At 47.3% G+C, this 23,742-nt stretch overlaps 11 protein-coding genes, 1 non-coding gene and 1 pseudogene across 12 annotated transcripts; 6 read left to right on the top strand and 7 right to left on the bottom strand.

Annotated features, from left to right (window-relative positions):
* Positions 1–460: 460 nt before the first annotated feature.
* YALI1_A13397g (uncharacterized protein) lies at positions 461–773 on the bottom strand (the record flags this gene model as incomplete). Its single annotated transcript, XM_068281766.1, has 2 exons — positions 461–637; positions 723–773. The coding sequence occupies 2 exons, from the start codon at positions 771–773 to the stop codon at positions 461–463; spliced, it is 228 nt and encodes a 75-aa protein (XP_068137867.1).
* A 194-nt stretch (positions 774–967) lies between these two features.
* YALI1_A13392g (uncharacterized protein) lies at positions 968–1,289 on the bottom strand (the record flags this gene model as incomplete). The annotated part of the gene is made up of 2 exons (XM_068281765.1): positions 968–1,051; positions 1,158–1,289. 2 exons carry the CDS (start codon positions 1,287–1,289, stop codon positions 968–970), a joined length of 216 nt encoding a protein of 71 aa, XP_068137866.1.
* An 898-nt stretch (positions 1,290–2,187) lies between these two features.
* YALI1_A13383g (uncharacterized protein) lies at positions 2,188–3,684 on the top strand (the record flags this gene model as incomplete). Its single annotated transcript, XM_500035.3, has 1 exon — positions 2,188–3,684. One exon carries the CDS (start codon positions 2,188–2,190, stop codon positions 3,682–3,684), a length of 1,497 nt encoding a protein of 498 aa, XP_500035.1.
* A 90-nt stretch (positions 3,685–3,774) lies between these two features.
* Positions 3,775–5,585, bottom strand: YALI1_A13349g (uncharacterized protein; the record flags this gene model as incomplete). Its single annotated transcript, XM_068281764.1, has 4 exons — positions 3,775–3,976; positions 4,033–4,640; positions 4,695–5,068; positions 5,126–5,585. The coding sequence occupies 4 exons, from the start codon at positions 5,583–5,585 to the stop codon at positions 3,775–3,777; spliced, it is 1,644 nt and encodes a 547-aa protein (XP_068137865.1).
* A 614-nt stretch (positions 5,586–6,199) lies between these two features.
* YALI1_A13340g (Misc non-coding) lies at positions 6,200–6,453 on the bottom strand (annotated as a pseudogene).
* YALI1_A13334g (uncharacterized protein) lies at positions 6,452–7,052 on the bottom strand (the record flags this gene model as incomplete). Its single annotated transcript, XM_066094020.2, has 2 exons — positions 6,452–6,902; positions 6,946–7,052. 2 exons carry the CDS (start codon positions 7,050–7,052, stop codon positions 6,452–6,454), a joined length of 558 nt encoding a protein of 185 aa, XP_065950092.2.
* Positions 7,053–7,184: 132 nt separating this feature from the next.
* On the bottom strand, positions 7,185–7,475 carry YALI1_A13330g (uncharacterized protein; the record flags this gene model as incomplete). The annotated part of the gene is made up of 2 exons (XM_068281763.1): positions 7,185–7,337; positions 7,380–7,475. 2 exons carry the CDS (start codon positions 7,473–7,475, stop codon positions 7,185–7,187), a joined length of 249 nt encoding a protein of 82 aa, XP_068137864.1.
* A 3,815-nt stretch (positions 7,476–11,290) lies between these two features.
* YALI1_A13287g (uncharacterized protein) lies at positions 11,291–11,712 on the bottom strand (the record flags this gene model as incomplete). The annotated part of the gene is made up of 2 exons (XM_068281762.1): positions 11,291–11,572; positions 11,617–11,712. 2 exons carry the CDS (start codon positions 11,710–11,712, stop codon positions 11,291–11,293), a joined length of 378 nt encoding a protein of 125 aa, XP_068137863.1.
* Positions 11,713–16,769: 5,057 nt separating this feature from the next.
* Positions 16,770–17,049, top strand: YALI1_A13236g (uncharacterized protein; the record flags this gene model as incomplete). Its single annotated transcript, XM_068281761.1, has 2 exons — positions 16,770–16,794; positions 16,844–17,049. 2 exons carry the CDS (start codon positions 16,770–16,772, stop codon positions 17,047–17,049), a joined length of 231 nt encoding a protein of 76 aa, XP_068137862.1.
* Positions 17,050–17,535: 486 nt separating this feature from the next.
* On the top strand, positions 17,536–17,976 carry YALI1_A13227g (uncharacterized protein; the record flags this gene model as incomplete). The annotated part of the gene is made up of 2 exons (XM_068281760.1): positions 17,536–17,642; positions 17,697–17,976. The coding sequence occupies 2 exons, from the start codon at positions 17,536–17,538 to the stop codon at positions 17,974–17,976; spliced, it is 387 nt and encodes a 128-aa protein (XP_068137861.1).
* A 33-nt stretch (positions 17,977–18,009) lies between these two features.
* On the top strand, positions 18,010–19,191 carry YALI1_A13224g (uncharacterized protein; the record flags this gene model as incomplete). Its single annotated transcript, XM_068281759.1, has 1 exon — positions 18,010–19,191. One exon carries the CDS (start codon positions 18,010–18,012, stop codon positions 19,189–19,191), a length of 1,182 nt encoding a protein of 393 aa, XP_068137860.1.
* Positions 19,192–20,433: 1,242 nt separating this feature from the next.
* Positions 20,434–21,963, top strand: YALI1_A13200g (uncharacterized protein; the record flags this gene model as incomplete). Its single annotated transcript, XM_500032.4, has 1 exon — positions 20,434–21,963. One exon carries the CDS (start codon positions 20,434–20,436, stop codon positions 21,961–21,963), a length of 1,530 nt encoding a protein of 509 aa, XP_500032.4.
* Positions 21,964–23,336: 1,373 nt separating this feature from the next.
* Positions 23,337–23,425, top strand: YALI1_A13171r. The gene has a single exon. It is a non-coding gene; the product is annotated as a tRNA-Arg (tRNA).
* Positions 23,426–23,742: the final 317 nt, after the last annotated feature.

Here is a 23,742-nt window from a genome sequence, read left to right as displayed (position 1 = left end):
GAAGACAAGATATGTCGCACGTGATTTCCCGATGGGACGAACCTTTTTTCACATCAGCCGCACACGTGATGGGAGGGCTGGAGTGCGGTGGGTTGGATTTAAAAGATTTGATTTGTTTGAAGAGATTCGGTTCGTCTTATCACGGAGTTTGGCAATGGTTTCTCTGCTCAAATGGTCATGTGATCATGGTGATTGCTTGGGGGTGTGAAGATGGGGGTTCTCGCAGGTCCAACTGGAGTCTTGACTCAGACGTGCGTGCTGGAGCATCCCCCCGGCATGAGCATCCACCCCCGGTCATGAGCATCCACCTCTTGTGTCACCTGGTGATGCCAATTCCTGATGGCCCAGGTTGTCTCATTCTGAACAATCTGACAACCAATTCTCAGGGGGTTTGAACGTTCGAATTCGATCAATGGAGCGACGGAAACTGCGGTGCACGCATTGAGTGTCGAACAATGACTCAAGCCTTTATGTTGGATACACCCAGACCCTTCCTCACAGAGTGCTGACAATGGCGGTTCAACGAGAAATCATCTGTCCCATAGCAAAGGGCTCCGGAAGGGAAAATCCTTGCGGACCTGGATACAATTGAATCTACCGTAAGTACTGTATGTACTGGAGATTCAATACGGGAGTGCTATGAGTGACAATCAACCGAGTCGAGGGTGAAACAGATGAAGATAAATGGTGGACAACTACTGGTGACTCTGTTTTAGGCTGACGCAAGCGTTATCTGCTGTGGGAGGTCTCATTTGGCTCACCGGAGAACTCATTTGGCCTATAGGAGATCTCGAACTTCTCAAGAGACTCGATCTGCTCTAGAGGATGTCTAAGATCTGCCTAGAGATGTCTAGATCTGCTCTAAGAGATGTCTAGATCTGCTCTAGAGATGTCTAGAATCTGGCTCCAAGAGATGTCTAATCTGCTCTAGAGATGTCTGATCTGCTCAAGAGATGTCTAGATCTGCTCAATAGATACCTCCTTTGGTCCAAGAGGCCTGGAGTCGACCTTGACAACCCTTGAGTCGATCATTAATACCCCTCAAGACACCCTAACGATAAATGCCCTGCGGAAGACCATGATGCTGGCAAGGGGATCGTTGCTCGAGAACCAGTCCGCAGTCCAAGTCAATAAATGAGCACCTGAGACGGAAACACCACCGCGCTACTCCTCGCAACCAGACAGCTCCGAGTCGGGCCACGTGAATCCTGAAGGATGCTCCCGCAGTTGATCGGAGACACGTGAGCCCCCAGACCCATACTGATCAGAACAGTGACTGCTGGTGGCATGGATCATAGATTGGACTCACGTTTTCACTTTTGCTACAGCCGCAATCTGTTAAGCAGAATGTACGGTTATGGACTACATGTGTGGCGAGTTGTATCGGACATTCTCAAACACTGCCGGTGGGTTTGAACATGGAAGTGACAACTTGTCAAGAAACTGGAACAGAAAGATCAACTGATCGCTGGTTCAATTGATGTATAAATCACAAGACGAACAGAGGACATTGCCTAGTCTCATGACAAGTTGTCCAACTGACTGGGTCTTGTCAGCTCCGCAATCACAAGAACAAGAGATGGGAGTCTGAAATCGAGTCTTTGATGGCTATCACAGGTATTGGTAGTAGGTGCTATCTTGTAGTTGATTTAGTGAAGGAGGTTCGTTCATGACAGTCCGTCAACGTAGTCTATAACCTGAAATCTCTCGTATCCAATACTCATGATCATGTGAATAACCAAACTCGTCTTCACCAAACTCGTCTTCACACTTACTTGTACAATACTTAGCAATTTAGTTGAAAGATACTCAACACCCAAGTGCCACTACTTGTATATACACCCCATGAATCCGCATACAGTACGTGCATGGAATGTTTGGAAAATGCCCATTCCAGAAAACTTTTGGGTTCGCAAAATCAGCTCCAGACACGTGTCGTACGGGGGGATCACGTGACGTTGTCGGGCCGCAAAACCGCCATATGACTAATCTGGCCGTTGGAAATGCGTCTGTTTCGCCTGGTCGCAGATATTCGCTCGCCATTGGTCGCATTCGCGCCTCCAACCCGCCTAACACCCCTCTCCTGTATCGAAACCCTAAGTAAATGCTACTGCAGATTTCGCCCTTGCTGCATATTTTTATTTCCACACCTTCACTTGCACATCTACAATACAACCGAGACAGACAATGGTGCGATTAACCCGAACCAAAGTGACGAAAAAGCCCGCGACCACCAAGGCGGTGTCCAAGAAGCAGAGCGCCAAGACCGCCAAGGTCAACGGAGTCAAGGCGGCGGCGGCCAAGCAGGAGCTGGAGAAGAAGACGGTCAAGGAGGAGAAGCCCATTCCCGCGGCCAAGGCGCCCTCAAGGCTGCGACTGTCGGCCATCCAGCGAAAACATAAACACAGCCCGACGCTGCTGCCCCTTCCCTCCATCAACAAGGTGGATTGCGAGGTGTTTGCATTCGGAACCGGAGACATGTGCGAGCTGGGTCTGGGTCCCGAAAAGGCCTCCACTGTCAAGCGACCCCGTCTGTCGCCCTACCTGTCCAAGGAGATTGTGGACATTGCCGTCGGAGGCCAGCATGGACTGGTGCTGGACTCCCAGGGACGAGTGTGGTCGTGGGGAGGCAACGATCTGGGAGCCCTGGGACGAGACACCTCGGGCCATGAGGTGCTCAAGGACATGGACGCAGACGAGTCCGATGACGAGGATGACCCCAAGCTCAACCCTGCCGAGTCAATTCCCGCCCTGGTCGACACCGACCAGCGGTTCGTCAAGATTGAGGCTTCCGACTCCCTGTCTCTGGCCCTCACTGCTGAGGGAGACGTGTGGGCCTGGGGCTCGTTCCGAAACTCCCAGGGAACCATGGGTTTCAGCGACAAGGTCAAGGTCCAGAACCGGCCCGTCAAGATCGAGGAGCTGTCTAACATTGCCGCCATTGCTGCTGGCCGAGACCACGTGCTCGCCCTGACCCAGTGGGGAACCGTGCACACCTGGGGAGACTCGGAAAACTTCCGTCTGGGATGGAAGTCTAACCGATCCACCCTTTCTCCTCGAGAGCTAGGTCTCAAGAACATTGTGTACGTAGGCGCCGGCGAGTTCCATTCGTTTGCAATTGATACCGACGGAAAGGTGCTTGCCTGGGGTCTCAACCAGTACGGCCAGTGCGGTATTCTGGGCCAGAGCGACAACGCTGCCGTCGACGGACCCACCTACGTCGATGCTCTTGATGGAAAGGACATTGTGGCCGTCACTGGAGGAGAACACCACTCTTTGGCTCTGTCCAAGGACGGAACCGTCTACTCCTTTGGACGATACGACTACCACCAGATTGGCTTCACCACCAAGGATCTTCCCGAGGGCACCGTTCGAGACGACAAGGGCAACCCTCGATTCCTGCCCGTTCCTTCTCCTCTTTCTCTCGGCGGAGAGGACGACGACGAGAAACTGCCCAAGATGCGCTTCATTGCCTGCGGTGCTCACCACTCCCTGATCATCGATGTTGACGGCCGTGTGTGGACTTGGGGCTTCTCCTCGTCCTTCCAGACAGGCCATGCCGAGGAGGACGATGTCGAGACCCCCCGAAAGATCATGAACACCGCCATCAAGCCCATCGATGTCAAGATGGCTGGTGGAGGAGGCCAGTTTTCGGTTGTTGCTGGTGTTCGAAAGGAGGAGTAAGTCGAGTATTAATCAACCCCGGTGTCGTTAGTGGACTGCCGTTTGCACGTCTTCTGGTGACAGTTATGTATCATATGTATTTTATTATCATTATAAGCAGGACAGAAACGGCAAGTCCAACGGCAGGCATGTGAATAATACAACACAAGGCCATACGACTGTCCAGTATGATGACACCGTCCTAAGGAGCACGATTCCATGGTGTGATTTTACAACTTCGATCAAGTATATAGATGACATATTCGGTGCCTCGAGTCTGCCAACTACACTACCCAATCCCGATCCGTGGTTTCTGTACTAAGAGTGCTGTCATCAGCTTCCGCATCTCTATCTACCAGCGAACCGTACTCGGCCGAGCAGCCGTTGTCCTGCATACCCTTCATGCTCTCAACTTCCACCATCTCCTCCTCAGGCTCTTCTACCTTCTCCCAGTCTCCATGAGATTGCGATCTCTTCTGAACAGGTTTGGGAACGTCCACTGGGGCAGAAGTGAGGTCGTTGTCCACCCGTTTTCGGGGAGGAACGGACTCGATAATATCCCTTGTCTCAGTGACGAGGTGGCTGTCGAGAATCGATGGAGAAGACCGCCCGCTGCCTGTGTTTCCTGTCATGGCTGCCACCTTGCGTGCCCGTTTGGTCACGTCCACAAAGTCGTCATCAGAAGCCCCTCCAATCGACACATACTCGTCCTCTTCATCAAAGGACGGAATGTTATGCCGAGAAGGATGAATGTGGACAATCTGGGAGCTGGTTTTCTCCTTTGAAGCCGTCAGAGACCCCTTGAACGTCTCCCAGTCGGCCTCACTCGTAATGTAAAAACCCACCAACATGCTGGGATCCATCTCTTTCAGATGCAGTTTCCAGATTCTGCTGGAATGGAAAGAGGTGGTATCTTTGTCCGTAGTTTTGACGGCCGGCTTAGGCTGATGCGGGTCGAGGTAAAACAATTGTTCGCCCTGGAAGCCGAAGAAGTAATGCGAAGTGAAGGGGCGGCCGCCTGCAATGCCAACAGACTGAGGAAGTGACAGCATCTGACGAAGAGAGTCCCAGTAGATGGGGTTGACGTTATCTATACCCAGTCGTAGTCCACAGAGCACGAGAAGAGGGAACCCCGTCTCCAACAGCTCATCCTCGTAAACGTCTCCTCCTCCGTTGCCATTGTAGTATACCTTGAGTCCCGAGTCCGGAAACTCGTTGCATAGGGCATAAATGCTGCTTCCCGCGGCCGAGGGTCCGAACCAGTCGCCAGCTGGCGTGGAGCATGCTTTTTCGCCGTGGCGTACAAACTTGTGGATTGAGAACGGAGAGTCTGGGGAGTCCAGAAACCAGGATATTATTGTTTCCTCTGAGACAGCGGTTTCCTCTGATACAGCAGTTTCTTGCTCTTGGTTAGCACCGCCATTCCTACTTTCGCCACCCCTCGATTCTGTATTCCCCTCACTGAGATACACAAAGTCGTCGCCCTTGTTCCACCTCCAGCCTCGGCCCAGGTGTCTGAATAGCAGTGCGTTTGCGAGGAGGCTCTGTGACGTGCGGATCATGCAGCCCCATCCGACGTCCGATGTGTAGCCTCGCGGATCGAATCCTCCTCCACGTATCATGTTCTTGAGTTTGCCCAAGTGGATGGTTCCGGAGCCGTCGGATTTCGGAATCAGTGGGAAACCGGTTCGGTACGACAGCCATATTCGCGACTGCACGTCCGCCAGAAAGTCCGGAGGCCACGACGTATCATTTGACGTGTCCAGCGGCACTACTATGCCGTCTTCTTCTGTGTCGTCATTCACCTCCTTCAGGCTGGTGTCTGCGTCGTAAACCTGGCCCAGACAGAATAGAGGCGTGACGTGGTCCGTGTTGTGAGGTTCTGCGTCCCACAGATACTGCAGCGCTCGTTGGAGGGACATTGTGGCGTGTTTTGTGGGAGATGCTGGGGAGGTATGTTGTTGTGTTGGGTGCCACTGGAGATTGAGTTTAATGCGAGATAACAGATGATTGCTTATTAACAGTGGAGATTAATTTAGCCTGAGTTAGGGTTGGGAATAAAAAAGAAAAAGAAAAGGGTGAATAATACGAAAATGCGACTGTCTTTTGGGTGACCGAGAGCCTGGGAAATGGGGCAATGGGGAGATGTAGAGATGGAAAATTTGGGGCAATTTGATTATGATTTTTGATGGACTTTTATGACAGATTTTAACGGCTTTTGTTGAGATGTGTTGGTCTCATGACATGGTTTTTTGATTTTATTATTTGTTAAATAAAAAAAAAAAAAACAAGAAAAAAAGTTACTGAAGGTGAGGCAGTTAATATACAGAAAATGGGATTAATACTATCAAAAAGAGTGAAAAATAAAAAAAAATGAAAAAAAAAAGACATTATTTGGAAGCAAAGTATACATAATATCATTTTACATGGAAGTACAACTACAGTACTTCTCGAGCTGGACTTTGTATAAATGACCACTTGTTAGGTATTAACATAATTTTTTTCTGCATACAATTTTTTATTGCCATAACACATATAATGAAGATCATAAGTATGATGATTAGATATACAGTAGTTGATGTAACAACTTACGACTCACTTCTAGCGACACAACGTTCCGATAGCACCACAAACCAGGGTGTGTGTTTGCACATTTACGACAAGAGATTGTAAATCAGCGGATACACATCTACAGGATGGACATCTCGTCTTCGACCAACCTGGTTCCTCTAATGACCATGTGAGGAATTGGCCAGACATTTGCCGGAACCATCCTATGGGGAATTACCTAGGATCTATTCAGAATTAGTTGGAATTCTCTATAGGACAGTTCCAGATTGGCCATGACGACCACCTCGCGGACCTTGGGCTTGACCAGATGGGCCTTGACCTTCTCGAGAGCCTTTTCGATCTTGTCGAGTCGTCGGTTGGTGATAAGGTGTTCGAAACGGTGGGAATTGTCTAGAAGGCGGCTGGAGTGGAAGTTCGCCACTGGACTGGGGCTAATTTCAACAACTCGGCTGGAATTGAACTCCATTCGGGGATTGGGTGTGGGTCTGCTTGAGGTCCAAGCCCACGCTGTTTCGGAACATTGGAGAGATTGAGGGGTAGATGACTTCCTCGAACGGGTAGACGGGTTCGCTTTTGACGTAAGGAGTGATTCCGTACCCAAAAAATGAACTGCAGAGCCGGGCAGAACTTTTGCAGGTAGTTGAGACACTCTACTTCGGACTTCCGGGCTGGGTTCTGGGAATGGGGACGTTTGGGTACGACTTCACAAACACGTTGTCAAAGTCGTAGACAGTGATTGCCATTGGGAAGGTGGTGGTTGGTACGGTTGTCGTTGGAACAGCTGTCATTTGAACGGTGGTGATTGGAAAGTTGGTCATTGTGGGTTTGATGAGGTGAGGAAAGTCCTTGGCTGGGCTATAAATACTCACCAGTTGTCCGGAAAAACCTGTCAGGTCGGGGTAATGTCTGGATGTAGATGTCTAGAGGTGGAATTTCTGGATGTGAAGCGTCTAGAAGTGAATATGAGACACAGGGCTAGAGAGGCTTAGAGGGGAGACTATGGGGAAGTCGATGAGAGGAGGCAGAAGGCTCTTTTGCTTTTGGAATAGTTGCGGTGATTGAAGAGTCAAAGATCGTCCGAAGTTGCAAGAATTGTGAATGTGCTTGCACCAAGGGGAACCTCGAACGCAGACCAACTGCTAGACCCCAGGGCGGTGCGCTAAAAAGAGGAACGGGATCTGGCAAGTTGTTGAATAGTGGACCACTAGTTGTGAGAGATCGGAACTAGGTATCCAGTTCATATATGCAGAAAAAAAATAGTGAAACAACTCTGGGCTAGTTGGGGAAATACGAGCCTGTAGAGAATCAAATGGAGATGGGGTTGATTGGGACCCGGGTCAATTGGTCTCAGTAATTTTGATACATGATTCCAACAAGTTGAACAGATCCATCCTAGATTGCTCTAGGCCGCCAATATCGGAACAGGCCAACATCGAACTGCTAGATCATGATCACGAGATTGACCCTACGGCTTTTCATGGTCACTGGTTCGGAGCTAACAGCCTACTGGAAATATGAATGTGAGCAGGAGGGCGAATGTGAAGCTGTTAGACTGACTCAAGTTGTCTTGTGATTCGAGTGATCCATGGGCCGTCTCCTTCTTCGTAGTAGCATACAGCACTTGACCCACACAGCGTCCAGAGTCCAATGGAACCGAGGGGAAAAATGTGGTTTTCAGTTGGTATACGAGCAACTGATATGAACCGTGGCGATATGGTCAACATCTTAGCTTCCGCCAGACTCGCAAGGGAGACAGTTTCCGTGCTTCTGCCTGAGGAGGTTTGCTTGGAGAACAGAGTACATTAGGGACCACATCCGCAATTATCGGAGCCCGAGCGAGCCAAAGCGGAAGGCTCACTTGATCACTTGAAACAATTTTCTGCCCATAATTCTGAAACACTTACGCCCGGCTCTTGATCTTCATTACAGTCTCTCTTAGAGGTCTACACGATAATTAGCCGCTGCTACTGGGTCATACATAAAGGGCTCCACTAAGATCACTCCACTAAGATCAATGGTCCTGATCTCAGACACTCGACAGAATCTACAACCTCGACTGGGTAATTGACCTCGATCTATGGTGTTCCCAGACTATGGGCTCTACAAGACAAGATCAAAGTGTTCCAACAGAGGACCACTGCTCAAACCAAGCCACTAACTTCAGTTTTTTACAATATCTCATCAATTATACCATTATTAGCCGAATGGATGTCTCTTATTTGTCCAAGAAATCATCCACATAAGTGTAGACACACTGTTTAACGTGGTCTCGAAAAGTGTCTGGGGCACAGCTCTTCTGGCAGATGGGGCATTCGTAGGTAATGGTTGTAGAAGCGGTTGTCATGATAATTTGGTTAATGAGGTGGTGGAGGGAGGAGGGAGGGGGAAAAGAGAAGACATAAGAAGAGAAAAGAGAACAGTTCAACCGCGAGTCGGTTTGTTTTGATCAGACCAGTATCACATTCAACGAGGTGAATGCGAGACCAGTCAGGAGTGACAAAGGAGATGTGTAGTGAGTAACGACTGTGGTTATTGAGATTTTCGTATCACCTTCTGTGGTTGTGTTCTCTATCTGTCTTCATATTTTCATTACTCCACCGTCGTTTATTTTTGGTTCGATGTTCATCTGTTGCCAATGCCAACCCGATGGAGTCCCATATCTGCCTGGTATTGATGAAAGCCATTTGACCGAGTAATGACGTCTTTTAATCATTTACGGGTACTTCGTCAGAAATATATCTGTTCCCAGATTGAGAGTTGGGTGACGAAGTTTTTCCTTTTTTTTTTTTTTCCTTTTTTTTTTTTTTTTTCTTTTTTTTTTTTTTTTTTTTTTTTTTTACAACATGCACATGCCCCAACCACAACCACCACCGCAAAATAATGATTCAACTCTTCCAGGGCAACTCAACATCAACCTCTCCACAAGCAACAGACAGTTTCTTCACAGACAGCTTCTTCCCAAACAGTCCATTGACACCATTTTCCGTTCATTCCTCGACAATACCGAGTCACTTTTTCCTCCTCGCAGGGCGGTTGTGCAGTTATCGCCACGTTTTTTTACCACTCACGGACCTCCGACATTCCAAATTGATCGAGCCAGTATGAAAGGCCCTAACAGCCTGTTTTTATCCTGTCAGAAGTAGCCAGTCTCAGCGTTGCAGAAGATCTCGTCACTGAGAGATACACTTCTGAGCGAGAACGATGCAGTGGGACTTGACTAAGTCGTGGAGCCTTCAGCAAATGAACTCATGGTTAGGAAGCTGTGACGGTCACAAACACCGTCCAAAAGCTCTCCAATGGTATGGATAGTCCCTGGGAAGTCGATCCTCGATAGGAGGCTATATACGAGACCGGGCTTTTAGTCCATACAGGAGGACCTACTGTAGGCAGTGATCTAAAACTTCTGGGTGATATGGCTCAAATTTCCTGTAAAGATAACTTGTATTGAGGTCAGTTCATATTTTGCTCTACATAAACAATGTCTCGAAATATCCGTCGGATTCGGATACTGTAGTTCCTCATCCTATATATTGTATGTACAGAAATTTCGCTAATAAGATTGAGATAATGCAATGAAGTGCATAATCAAAAGTTTATGGGTGAAGAGGCGATGAGCTGGTGAGTAATTCAATATAAATTAATCAGTCGTTCTCTCATTTTTCTCGGGTAATTTCTGAGTCCCGGTTCGACTTGATAATAACGGGCCTCTTTTACTTTGTGGTTTTGTATTATTGGTTAATTATAGTAATTGTTTAATATCAAGTCATAACCATACTGTAGTATATATAGTATATGCAGAAAATATAATTATACATATATATATATATATATATATATATATACATCAAACCCTATAAATTATGAGAGGACTACAGTACCACTCGTTTCACTGTAGACTTATCTAATGACATGATGCTGTGACGACTCAACCCGGTAGACACAGGTTCAACATGTGTTCAATTACGTCAGCCTTCCGCTACATGCCTTGCTTTCCGAATGACCTCCACTTCCCAGCATCGACGTGACCGAGTAGCTGGCCTCGAGCCGGTATTCACTCTTCGCCGGAACCCGAAACAACGGGTGATGCGACCCGACACCGACGATCCTGACTTGGTTATAGAGGAATGAAGCGACCTCAAGCGGGTTCTGCTGACCTTAACTAACGGCTCCCAATCTTCACAATGTCGTCCGATATTGTCTGACCTGAAACCGCACCATCGAGCTGCTACAGTGGCTCTATCATCTGGACACTACTGTCAACAGATGGATATCCGAGATTGGAGTCGGCGACTTGATCGTGGGGCGATCCGCGACTACACTCCGGCACTGCAACTCATTCTGGCACTGCAATTATCTCCGGCACAGCAACTCACTCCGGCACCGCATCTGACCCGCCTTGGTTCGGAGACGTGGCCAAGTCGCTCTATGCCGTGCGTGGCTTCTGGGACTCTCGAGTACCCATCTCAGAGCCATTCCCACCATCCAATAACTCCAGGCTAACCTCAAGATGTACCGGCTTCCACCCAAGTTGATCTCTGCAAAGAAGGCTGCAGACGACGACTTCGAAGCCATGAACGAGTTCAGCGTTCTGGCGAAGGAAAGCTGGAATCGTATCCACAAAGGCTGTACCCACATGACAACACGTAATGAAGGAGCGCGGAACCATGTGTTCACGTGACAAGAAGTACCTAATCATGTGACCACGTGATGAAGGAGTTGACGAATCACGAAATCAACCACAACCGTTTACGATTAGCCGAACCAGTCTACCTTTGACCGCCATCTCTATATCAGAAGACACGATCCTCACCAGTTTTGGATATGGGGGACTCATTAAGATGTTAATGCTCTATACCACAGTGCCAAACCGATATGGGCGCCTATGTCGGGTTTATCAATGGACCTTGGTGTGTGTGGCCATTGTTTGGGCGTACTTACGACTTCCCGAGCCCTTGATGATGTTCATGAGATACACTGCCGCAGTCTCGCTTCCAGGCCGCACCCGTCGCCATATGTTAAGAGCCTCGACCTTGGGGACATCTGTCGCATAAATGGTTTAGATCGCCAGAGAGCCCTGAAGCGGAATATCGTAAGATCGGGCCAGAACAAGAACTCCACAGGGGGTATCGACGTCCATGGGGATTCTCTCGTCATAGAAGAAGGATACCATGGCCTTGATCCACTTTGAAGGCCGAAGTAACGTCATCAAGTGCCACGTGTTCTTGATGGACAGATCCACGGTCTTGACAAAATGGGAGGACTTGATGAGATCTTTGGACCCAAAGTTGGAGCAATGAGTCATGGTAAAGGCCTCGACACCGAGAGTGGCACATCGGTCCTTGATCCAACCAGCGAAGGCATAGCCATGGTTTCAGGGCCAACCTCGGGGTTTTTCTCACCAACAGGGTTGGCGACACCATTAGCGATCTGATCTTCTCGAGCCGTCCATGTTGCCTTTATGGGGAGTTGAGGGAACATTTCTTCCAGAGCTTGACGGAAAGCCGCAACATGTTCTTTTCGGGTGTCTTCTTGACAAATGCCATTGCAAGATATTTTTGTTTCTTTTTTTTTCTTCTTTTTTTTTTTTCTTCTTTTTTTTTTTCTTTTAACAAGAAAAGATATACCTTGCTGATGACTGCTGTAATAATGAGACTTGCAAAGGAAGGGACACCACGGAAGACGTTATGGAGAGAGAGTGAAGGACGGCCATTCAAAAATGGTTGATGCTGTTGACGGTTCTTGTAATAGACAACTTTTTACCTGGCCAATTCCTCACAGGAGAAAGACCAGTTTGGTTGTCAGAAGGGTGTGTATAATGGGAACATGGTGTCCCTAGAGTGAGTTGTACTATAGGAACATGGTATTCCTAGTGAGTTGCAAGTTATTACATTGACTACAGTGTATCTAATCAATCATACTTGTATGATAGTCCACAAATACTGCTCTTACTGTAGCAAAAAAGACATTGACGAAGCGTTGATGGTAGGTCTTCTGATGCGGACTCGGATTGAGGTATTGCACTGGATTGAGGTAGTTGTGCTACAGGTACAGTACATACTGAACTAGCATTGTGAAGCTCAGAGAGGTTTGGAGGTCTTTTTTTGTATCAGAATTTCTCACCATTGGTCTAACAGTCCAAAGCTCATTCAAATTCAGTACAATCCAGTACCATACGAATGCACACAATGTACTGAGAACCAACTGGCAAACATCTCCACTAGGCTCCTCGACTGTTAGAGCTCTGGGTCTGGAATCTCACGGAAGGTGAACCACTGGGGGCAGCGTTGAATAAAGAGAGCTTTTCTGTACAGTACTTTCATCACTAGCTCGGGGCGTTCCAATAACTGGACTCTTCTCCCTTACCAGAGACGCATCAGGAGAGTCTGATCATCTTCGTGGATGTTTGACCGAGAACACCATCAGGTTGCCAAGCTCCGCCGAGTGAATTGCCCCTCACAGTGAAAACTAGTGGTTTGTCACCCACGCCAGTTTTCCGTTCGATAATCTGCGTCAGTAGCAGTCTCAGAGTCATGAAAACTCATTCAAACAACACCATTTTTACGGTAAAAGTCATAAGCATGTCTTTCATACTCTGCCAATACGATCCGGCACGTTTCTTACATTCAATCGTACTGACAATGAACGCAACAAGACAGAGTTGAAATCTCCAATCAACAGGAAGAGTTGAATAACCCTTGAGAAACGGCTATTACATTTCAGAACTTGACTTCTCGACTTTCTTGGCCTCATCTTCACTGTCTGGACCGTGTCTTCTACCCCCTCGACTTGCCTATTCAGGCTGCTCAACGGTGGTATGAAGGAGACTCCCCGGGGTAGTAAGTGGACAGAATTATTTTAAATAAACAATATTTATGGCAATTAGACCAACAGTAAAGACATTTGGTAAACTCACCGCTGTTTTAAACCCTTCTTTCCTTTTCTATGGGAATCACTAAAATCCCTGAGCTCATGTATTTACATCATAGGCTGCATGTGTTAATTGGGCGCCAGGGGATTTCCAAAAGAAACAATATGATATAAAATTGAAGCAATGATCTTGTCGATGAGCTTCCAGAAAATTTCCACATATTCTTAGAGGCTGATATAGCCATTTACTGTAGTGTGGTGCAATTCCTCTATAAGACTGTATCGGTTGTACAGAATGGAGAGATACATGTCAACACCAACATCAATGAGTCTAGGTATGCTCTGAAAAAATATAGCGAGATTCGGTGTCGTTTTTCCAGCAGATTCCCCAACAGGTTTCTTTTTAAAAAAAATCGACACCAAAAACACCCAGTTTCAAGATGAATTTCCGGTTATTTTTTTTTGATCAATGGTGGCTCCCATACAGACATACATGGACTTCTGACAGCTACATTTCTCCAAAAAAGTGTCGCCCAGCGGAAAAAGCATTGTGAAACTTTGCTGACCAGAGATTAGAACTGTTTGGTGAACTCCTGATACGACCCAGATACTTGGAAACAGATCTACAACTCGTTTCTGCCTCGGTATGAGTTTGTCCAAGCTGGACAAGAAAAAGATAACCCTATTGAACTTGATGATATGGAAGAATGGCAAGTAGAGATGTTCGGAGAGATTAATTCAACGGCTAATATCCTTCTAAATGCCCTTAACGTCTTTCAAGGGTTCTTGGCCTGCACACACCATCATTCTACTACGTCAGAGGTGTTTCTGGCCTGTTTCAAGCTATGAAACGAAAAACGAGTTTTGACAACCGAAAAAAAGCATATCGAAAGGTGAAAAACTTATGTGGATAGTTGGATACTGAACAGTTAACTCCAGATATCTCTCCTACTAATATTGAGAGTTTCGAGTCCCGTCTGTCTCGTCCTTCATCTTCTCAGATGAGTGTTCCTGACTCTGTACTGGGTGAGTTCAATGGGTCAGGTATAGTACAACAAAAACTTCTTAAAGGCGTCAGAAGAGACCTACAACAGTTCTGGAAACACTTTTACCTCTAAATACTATTCTACCGCTGAATATTCTTTTGGTAACTCTGCAGTCTCCTCAAACAGAGCCATTCCAAGGGAAGATTCACTTCCATCAAGTCCTCTCTGCATTAGTCGATCACTCCAGTTGCCCCTGGTCCTATCGAGAGATTCGACACGAGCTCATCATTTCCAAGAAACAGCCACTCAACGGAGGAAAGGGACCCCAAATCCAGTCCAGAACTCCTCATTCACGTGAGATTTACCCTGGATATTCCTAGTCATGTGACAGCCATGTTGAATCTGGAGCTCAGTCCACTGCTGCTGAACCTTCTCACTTAGATAGTGCTCGTCTCGGCTTCTTGTAGACTGATCCAAACAACACCACGTCTATAAACCAATCAAAAAGCACTAATACGAGAATTAGCTGCCAATACGATCGGACACAATTGGTACAACTCGATCGTCAACTACTGGCCAAGATTTCAGTTCTCAAGGTTGGTCAGTGCTACAGGTACTTGTCCGTTGAACCGCCCTGACTAAGAATAGACCATAGACCCTCTTGGACATGTAGTAGGACGTTGAAGAATGAGACTGTGTATTCTACGCGTTACCCAATTAGCACTTGATCGTATAATACCCACACCTAGCTCTTATTTGATACCGCTTACCATTCCAGGGGCCGACATCTAATGCCTATTACGGTACAACGTTTCAGGTTCGGTGAGGATAGATAGAAATACCCAGTCCATCATGGTTCTATAGGCAGGATACCAATAACACATACAATATCCCACCATGTTACGACAATACAGGACCATAGCAGCGCGTAAGAGCACACTTGTTTAGGATTCCAGGTGCTATCATGGTCCAGACGCGAAGTTGCTAGGGTGCCGGAGTGATCGAACATTCGATTATCCACGCTGTAGGTGGATATTCAAAAGGTCAAAATGCGTCGGTTTGTCTCTATGAACAAACTGCTAGAGTTGATGAGATTCTTGCCAAAATCAAACCTTTCCCTTCTCTACTTGCACTGTTGCCTGTATACAAACACTCTAGGCCTTTTGCAACTTGCCTATTCATGATCAAACCACCCTACAGTCTTCATCTAGCCGCCAGTCCCCCTTTTCAGTTCTTCTTTGCATCCGTGAATGGCAGAATCCGCAGTTATTCAGCACCTCCCCTTACATGGTGCTAGTTCTAATGCCCTCGCTGGTGTTGAAACCAACAAGTGCTCACGTTGGGGATATCGGGATATAACTCAGAGTGTTGATGCAGTTGACCGCAGACGAATGTGAACCCGACTGTCAACATCAGCAACATTGAGGAGTGCAAAGTTGGTAGCATGGTTTGACAATTCGTACTCCACCGGAGCAACAATTGACTGACACAATCCGTCTGAAAATAGTACAAGTAGAGAGAAAAAACTTCAGCCACCATCAACAACCAGATTGTCAATGAACAGTGTACCAATTGAGTCCATGGCGTCATGTTGAGATCACTTTGTAGTGTGGTTCATTCATGCGAACCCGCATGCTACAGTATGGGGTGTACGGTACTCGCTGGATGAAGTTGTGTCATTACCAAGGCTTCGCTGAAACATCTTCTGGGGGGATCAACGAGTAGATGGATACAAGTACAAGTCAGCTACGAATCTCGGAGGATTCAGGGTCGTCAACGTCTGACTCAACCAACAATTGTAGGAAGAGACGTAGACAGACCTCCACAACAGAACTAGTGGCTCCAAAGTCGTGTTGATAGACTGACACTAGAGTACGAGTACATATTGCACTGTACTATAGTGAACTGGTAGGGGTTTAATTCTGGTCGCTAATGACAAAAAGTTGCAGCCTTGGTGATTAGTGCCCCTAGAGGGGATTAGTCGGTTTACTATCGACAGAGAACCAAATGACAGGGAAAAGAATGGACTTGTTTTGTTGAATTGTATACGAAAAAGTCATATAGAAGTCGATTGAACAGAATTGTAGAAAGTTGAGGAATCGCATCTCGTTATTACTACTTCTCTCATCCACTCATCAACTTTACGTCTCGGTGATATCAGTCCACTAATCACTAGCGTCCACTCTGATGGCTCACCAGCCTTCCCTACAGTAGTCCCAGCCGCCGTTATCGTACTATGTGACCTGTGTGAACTGTGTGGTTAGTTCCGTGTACTCTAGTGTTTTTACCAAGATAGTTCCATGTTCCAAGTTCACTCCAAATTCGTTCCATGTTCGTTCCTCGTTCTTCTCTTGTCTTCCTTCATGCTTCTACACCACGATGGTTATTGTTAGTTCCGAGTGGTTGCAGAAGGGATTTGCAAGTAATCGGGGATGATAGTTGAGTCTTTTAATCCGCTTTTGTTGGAGTTTTTCGAGTTCAAGTAAGTATGCAGAAAAAAATTGCGAATGAAAAAAAGTACCATAATTGGTCCATTGCATTTTATAAATAATAATAATATAATAATAATAAGAAGAAGAAGAAGAAGAAAAGAAGTAGAAAAATAGTTATAATAAGACCTTTCCAGTTCTAAAACCCCTCAAAATAGCACCGCCCTTACTATTACCTGATTCGCCAAATAGTATGGAATGTGAAGATACTCGCTCATGTAGCAACAGAACAGTAACCAAGATGGGCATATTCACTCAAATAATGAGACACAGAACATTCAGAGTTGCTGCTGGCAGTACAGCCTCATCCTTCCGCTGAACAGCCCACCTTTTCACGGATAACTCGCCGCAAAAAGTTGTGTTTTCCTACACAAAGTTGTATTTTAGTCTGGAAGATGCCGTACGGCATCAAACGCTCCACTAGTGTCCTGAGACCCTCGCAACGAGCCTTTTTGGTCGAAAGAAGAATCTAATACAGCCATCTTAAGTCCTTCACGTTTTTTCCAGGTCATTCAACTTTTTTCCAGGTTATTCGTATGCTTTCCAAATTCTTCTCAATTTCGAAACCTTACGAATTATTGAAAATTTGAACATTATTTTGATTCCATTTCCATTTTTTCCCTGAATATGAACAATTCGCTCGAAAACAGCCCCACAAGCGAAAGAGGCGTTTTGCCCTCTCCAGGAACGCCCCATTCAACAATTATAGAATGGAACCACTCACCTGACTTTCCCTCTTGGGCCTAGTGCTATTGGAATCCGCCTAACGCACAATGTCCCACTATAATGGACAAGAGTCGCTCGAGAAGCTTGGTACAGTACCAGCAATTGATATGAAGCGACCCTGAAGATCACAAAAGCACCCGCCCCACTGCTCTCTCTGAATCACCAATGTCTAATACATCATCTCGATATGACATTCTTCCATAACCGTTTAGAACTTTTAGACCCACTATGAAATGTTAATCACCATTGAATTCCTGGTATTTCTGTTAACCGGGCCTAAAGTTCTCTTTTTTTGTGCATCGATCACCCTTAGCATGGAATTGGACTCAGCAACTTGCCCGTTAGACCGCGGGACGTAGTGCAGTGGCGAGGTATCAACATGAGACAAAATCAGATGCCAGAACACATGCGACGAAGGTGGTTCCTCTTGGGCATCCCCATCAAATACTTCCCTGTTTTGTGGCTCACTTTCCTGTATGGTGGCTAATTCTCTGGCGGTGGCTCAGTTCCCTGGATGGTGGCTCACTTGTATGGCAGCACACTTTCCTATGGTGGCTCAGAAATGTGTGCTAGCAGGTTGTCGATGCAAATCCCAAACTCTGGATGTCTCTTGTAACCGGACAAAAGAACATAGTCGAATATATATACTGTACCAAATCCGAGGACAATCGTAGACCACCAACTTAACCCCCCAGACCGAGTGTGTCATGAAGATATCTTACGTCTTGCTAGGACTGCTCGCCACCACGGTACATGCTACCATCACCGGTGACGAAAACATCCGTCAACACATTCCACCTCGTGTATTGACTCAGGATGCTGATGATCTGATCAAACAGCTTGTGGCCGCTGCTAAGGAGGTTGCTAACGCCAACGGTCAGAAAAACATCACGCCAAAAGTTGACAGCGAGAAGATCAAGAGTGACGCCCGAAACCTCGGAAACTCTTTTGTTCTGGAGGATCTCCAGAAGCAGCAGGACTTTGCCTACTACGTCTATCCTTATTTCTGTGACCCCCCAGATTGGTACGATGTTCTGAGTGTCTTTGCCCCCAGGCGTGATCCTTATGCCATTAAATATTGGCTTTCGAGATCTGGCTCTGCCCCGTACACTCTTGCGCAGTATAACGAAGCCATCAACCAGGTGTACAAGATGTACGCCGCCCAGCAGGCTGCTAGATGGAAGGAGACCCAGGAGCATATCACGGTGGTCAACAATTGGCCCCCTGCAGGAAAGTGTATCCCCCTTGCCTCTATCACCGCCACAACTGTCGTCCCTGGTACCAAAGCTGGAACCACCACAATCGCCAGCGGTGGTGGTTACCACGTGGCGATTACAAAAGTTCCTGTTTCCACCACCACTGTTGCTGGATTGACTGCTGGAACACGAACCCTGGTAAATTCAAAGGGCAACTTCTATGATGAAGTTGTAGTTGTTCCTGACTCGACAACCATCGTGCCAGGCCCCACTGCCGGAACAGCCACACTTCCCAAATCTGGTGGTGGGTTCTATGAAGAGGTTACCCGCGTTCCGGTCTCCACTAACAGCGTACCTGGTTTGATTGCTGGTTCAGAAACCCTCGTTGATTCTGATGGAGATTTCTATGAGCAGATAACACTCGTTCCTGTCTCCACAAATGTCGTGCCTGGTCACATTGTTGGAACTGAGACTCTTCTCAACGCTGATGGCGATTTCTATGAGCAGGTAACTATTGTTCCCAGCCAACACGGTCGGTGCCAGGCCCATATTGGTGGAACTGGCGACTCTTCGAAAACAGCGATGGTGGTTACGGAGAGAGTCACGAGTGTCCCGTGTCTCAACCAAACACCGTTCCGGATCGATTTCATGGCCACTGAGACCCTCGTCAACCGTAATGGCAGTTTTCTATGAGGGTGGTAACTATTGTTCCCCACGTCAACCAACGGTCGTGCCAGGCCATAATTGGTGGAATGCGACTCTTCGAAAAGCGATGTGTGGTTATACGAGAGAGGTCACGAGTGTCCCCGTCCAACAACAACCTTCCTGGATCGATTCATGGCCACTGACCCTCGTCAACCGTAATGGGCAGTTTCTATGAGGTGGTAACAGTGGTTTCCCACATCACACGACTGTGGTTCCTGGCCACACGGCAGGAAACAACAACTCTGCGAAACCCTTGATGGTGGGTTTTATGAAGTCGTCCCGAGTGTCCCCGTCTCAACCCAACACCGTTCCTGGATTGGTTCCAGGAACTGGCCCCTTGTCAATCGCAAACGGGTTTCTATGAGGTGGGTAACAGCGGTTCCACATCAACCGACTGGGTTCCTGGCCACACGCAGGAACTGCGACTCCTTCGAAAACAAGCGATGGTGGGTTTTTACGAGCGAGTCACGGTGTCCCCGTCTCAACAACACCGTCCCTGGATCGATTCTGGCACTGCAACCCCTCGTCAACCAATGGCAGTTTCTTATGAGGTGGTAACCTTCGTCCCCCACGTCAAACAACAGGTCGTTCCCAGGACACCACAGCTGGAAACTATGAACTCTGAGAAATGCTGGATGGTGGGCTTTTATGAAGTCGTCACCAGTGTTCCTGTCTGAGTAACACTGTGGCCTGGAATTGATTGCAGGAACAGCAACCCTTGTCGACCGCAATTGGAAGTTTCTATGAGATGGGTAACAGTGGTTCCCAACATCAACGACTGTTGTGCCAGGCCTCACCGCTGGAACCGCGACCCTTCGAAATCCTGATGGCGGATTCTATGAGCAAATCACCAATGTTCCTGTCTTCACCAACACCCTTCCAGGTTCGATTGGTGGAACAGCAACTCTCATAAACCGTAATGGCAGTTTCTATGAGCAGATCACAGTTGTTCCAACGTCAACAACTGTGGTTCCAGGTCCCAGAGCTGGAACTACCATTCTTCGAAACACTGATGGCGGTTTCTATGTACGGGTTAATGTCGTGCCAGCGTCAACAACGGTAGTGCCGGGCCACACGGCTGGGACCGCAACTCTTCAAAACACTGATGGCAATTTTTATGAGGAGGTTACCAGCGTTCCCGTCTCCACAAACGTTGTTCTTGGTCTGAGTGCTGGCACAGAAACCCTTCTTGATGGTAATGGCAGTTTCTATGAGCAGGTAACCCTCACTATGGTCTCAACAAACACTGTCCTAGGAACATCTGCTGGTACTGAGACACTCATCAATTCACATGGAGATTTCTATGAGCAGGTAACCAGGGTCGCAAGCTCTTCTATCATTTCGACCTACTCCTCAGGTAGCATTGTTTCTACAAACATTGTTCCAGGATACAGTGAAGGTACGGAGATCCTCACTGGCACTGATGGAAACTTGTTTGCTCAAGTGACACGCACCCCAATCTCCACCAACACTGTTTCTGGATCTATTGTCGGCACAGAGATCCTTATCAACTCGGACGGAGATTTTTTCGAGCAAGTCACCAGTTTTCCTGTCTTTACCATCATTAATGCAACCTCCTCTGCCTCTGCCTCGGCAGGTAGCATCTCGTCAACTAGCGTTCCTTCCTGGACACATGTTAATGACACATTCATTGTATCTGCCACAAATGATACTTCTTCATCTGCTGTCGACCCCTCCATCATCTTTTTCAGACCCTCCGAAGAAGGTGAAACCCTCAGTGACACCACTGGAGACGCTGTGGAGCAAGAAAGTAGTACTCCAGTTTCCACCGGCTCTCTTTTAGGATCCCTTTTCGACACGGAGATACTGTCAAAGTCGAACGGAGTAGTTAGCACCCCAGTCCCAACAGCTGCAAATGTCACGTTGTCTGCGACTCCCCCGACTGATATCATCTATGTCGACCCCAAAACCGCCCTTTTGGAATCCACAAAAGAAGTCAAGCCTTTCAATGACACCAGCGGTAGTCCCTTTGTGTATGTGACTGGCACCCCAGTCGCTACCAGGAATAATACTGGCATTAACGCTGCGATAGAAATGCTCACGAGCCCCAGCAGAGTCGATTTTGAGCAGGCTACCGTTTTCTCACATGTTTCTTCCACTATGGCATCCTCCACCAACGGTGTCGACTCCGTCCTCGTGGCTCCTAGACCAACAACTAGTCTCAGAAACTCCGTTGATGAGTTCAATGAACTGAGTACCAGCGCTTTTGTCTTGAAAAAATCGGTATCGGGGCCCACGGCAACCTCAAACACCAACAACGAAGTTTTTGAGAAGGAGACTGTATCGGAAACCACTGTCACTGGAACTGTTCCCGGAACCACACCCCCGGTGACCACAATTTTTGACATGACATCCGGGAGTGGCAGAAATGCAATTGGCACAAAGACGAGCACAGGGACAAAATCGGATGACACTGCTAGCGGCACTTTGAGCGTCTCACAGGGAGCCTCCAGCTCTGATGGATCCGCCAGGGACACATCTGGCTTCGCTGTTTCTGTTAGCCTTGGTAGTTCTGTCGGCTCTGGAGTTTCTGCCGACTCTCGCAGCTCATCTGGTTCCTCCGGCTCCCCCCGTCCATTTGTCAGCCCCTCTACCCCTGACCAAGTCGGTGTCACTGGAGCTCGTTCTGCTCAGACTTCTGGTCGTGGTAAGCCCACCCAGGCCAATGCTGGCTCCAGACTAACTGTCGGCGTCGCCATGGTCTTGCCTTGCCTCTTAGCCCTTCATAATCTGTATTAATATTGTTGAATGAATGAATGTATGTTTCCCATACTGTAGCTGATCCAGATAGCGCAATGGCTGCAGCGATCGATTGAGAGTCGTCTTGGCCTTGAAGATGTCTATAGGATTGTGTCGTCGCATCGGGGCTGTGTTCTCGACAAATTCAGTAAATTCACTTGCTCAAGGCCGTACTGTAGCTCAACAACCGTAGTGTAGCTCAGAAAGGGACTCGCCCTGACCGAATGTAGACGGTAGCAGATGCAAATGGCACATTGGTGGTTGGTAGTTGATATTTTCGAAGCCGCCGTCTCTTTGTATGTAATCTGACACGTTTACAGTATCCAGATCAGATTTGCACAGTTTCTCGAGGGCTCCGCAGTCGATTTGACATAGTGTGGTGGAGAGGAACAAGAAACGTCGTTATTAAAATTTTGGGTGTCCATTTTAAAAAAAAATAAAAATAAAAATTTAATTTAGTTGGTGTCAGTATCTTACTTAACTTCTCTAAGTAACTAGCTGATATACTTAACTATATTCTTTCACTACTTTTCTTCCCAAGTGAAATTATAATTAATGAATGTATTACGCAGAAAAAAACTTCACACTCTCCTCCATATCATCAACACTTCCAGAAACTTCGGCACAGCTTACACCTGCCGATTGGACGAATAACAGGTTGCTAGGCCAGACAATTGAGACTTCCGCCGCCATCAGCCGTCTGCCGCAATCGCTTACTCTGACGCTGACCCCGATACACCTATACCCGTCGTGATCTCGCCACTGCCATTGCCCAGTCTCGCTTGCTTGCTGTTGGACTGGTGACAATGGAGCTACAGTACTTCAACTGGCATGGCCTCAGCACCTGTAGATCATCAGACGAAATGGATTCAAGAAATGGAGTCAACTGTGAACCAGGTGCTGACGCCATATCAGTGCTAATTACCCTGATACTGGTAACCTCCACCAGAGTACTCAATATCAGATGATATAATACCGGTATTAAGAGCACTTCTGAAAGATGACCCAAACTGCACCTGTGTCTGTTGTGTTTGGGTGCTGAGTAAGACGATGATGCCGTTGTTTCTGAGATGCACATATGTCATGTTTGGTAGGGGTGCTTGCTTTTGGCATCACTAGACTCATCTTGTGCGACGACATTTGCTCGAGAAATTGCTGGTATCCTGGTAACATTAACGATACTCCTGTCACACGACGGTTGATTCACAGCCTGGTCTTCTCATGACACAACTCCAAGCGATATGGTTCCAGCGTTCATGCGTCCTGGATGCAAGATAAGGATTTTTTTTAAAAGAAAATTTTTTTATTCTAATGATTCAAAGGATCGAAACTCAGAACCCATCTGCTATCTTCTTCTCCGACGACAACAAGTTGAGGACGTGGCGTAATGGTAGCGCATTGGATTTCGGTTCTTGTGAACGACGTCCTCCAAAGGCTGCGGGTTCGAGTCCTGTCGTCCTCTACAGCTGCTTGATGCACTACTTTTTTGTCCTCTGTGCTTTACGAGGCAATGTCATTCGTGTCCACAGGTTCTGTGCAGTTTGTACATACCTGTACTGGCACTCAGTCTCTTACCAACCTCGCCAGTTAGATCTTACTCGAGGTGACTAGCGCTCCTGTGTCTTCCGATGGAGTCGCATTCACTGGTGCTATCGCTAGACCTGATCGTAGCATGTAAACTACGGCTCCCCATCAGGTTAGTCAGGGCTAAGAGCCATAGTAAAGCACCAGAGAGCGTAGTTGGTGTTGTACGCTCGTGTGCTGCTGTCGTTTGTTCCG

This window comes from Yarrowia lipolytica, chromosome 1A (assembly GCF_001761485.1).
Source record: "Yarrowia lipolytica chromosome 1A, complete sequence".
Classification (NCBI taxonomy): domain Eukaryota; kingdom Fungi; phylum Ascomycota; class Dipodascomycetes; order Dipodascales; genus Yarrowia; species Yarrowia lipolytica.
Note: the sequence above shows the minus strand (reverse complement) of the source record. Positions and strands in the feature narration are given on the sequence as shown.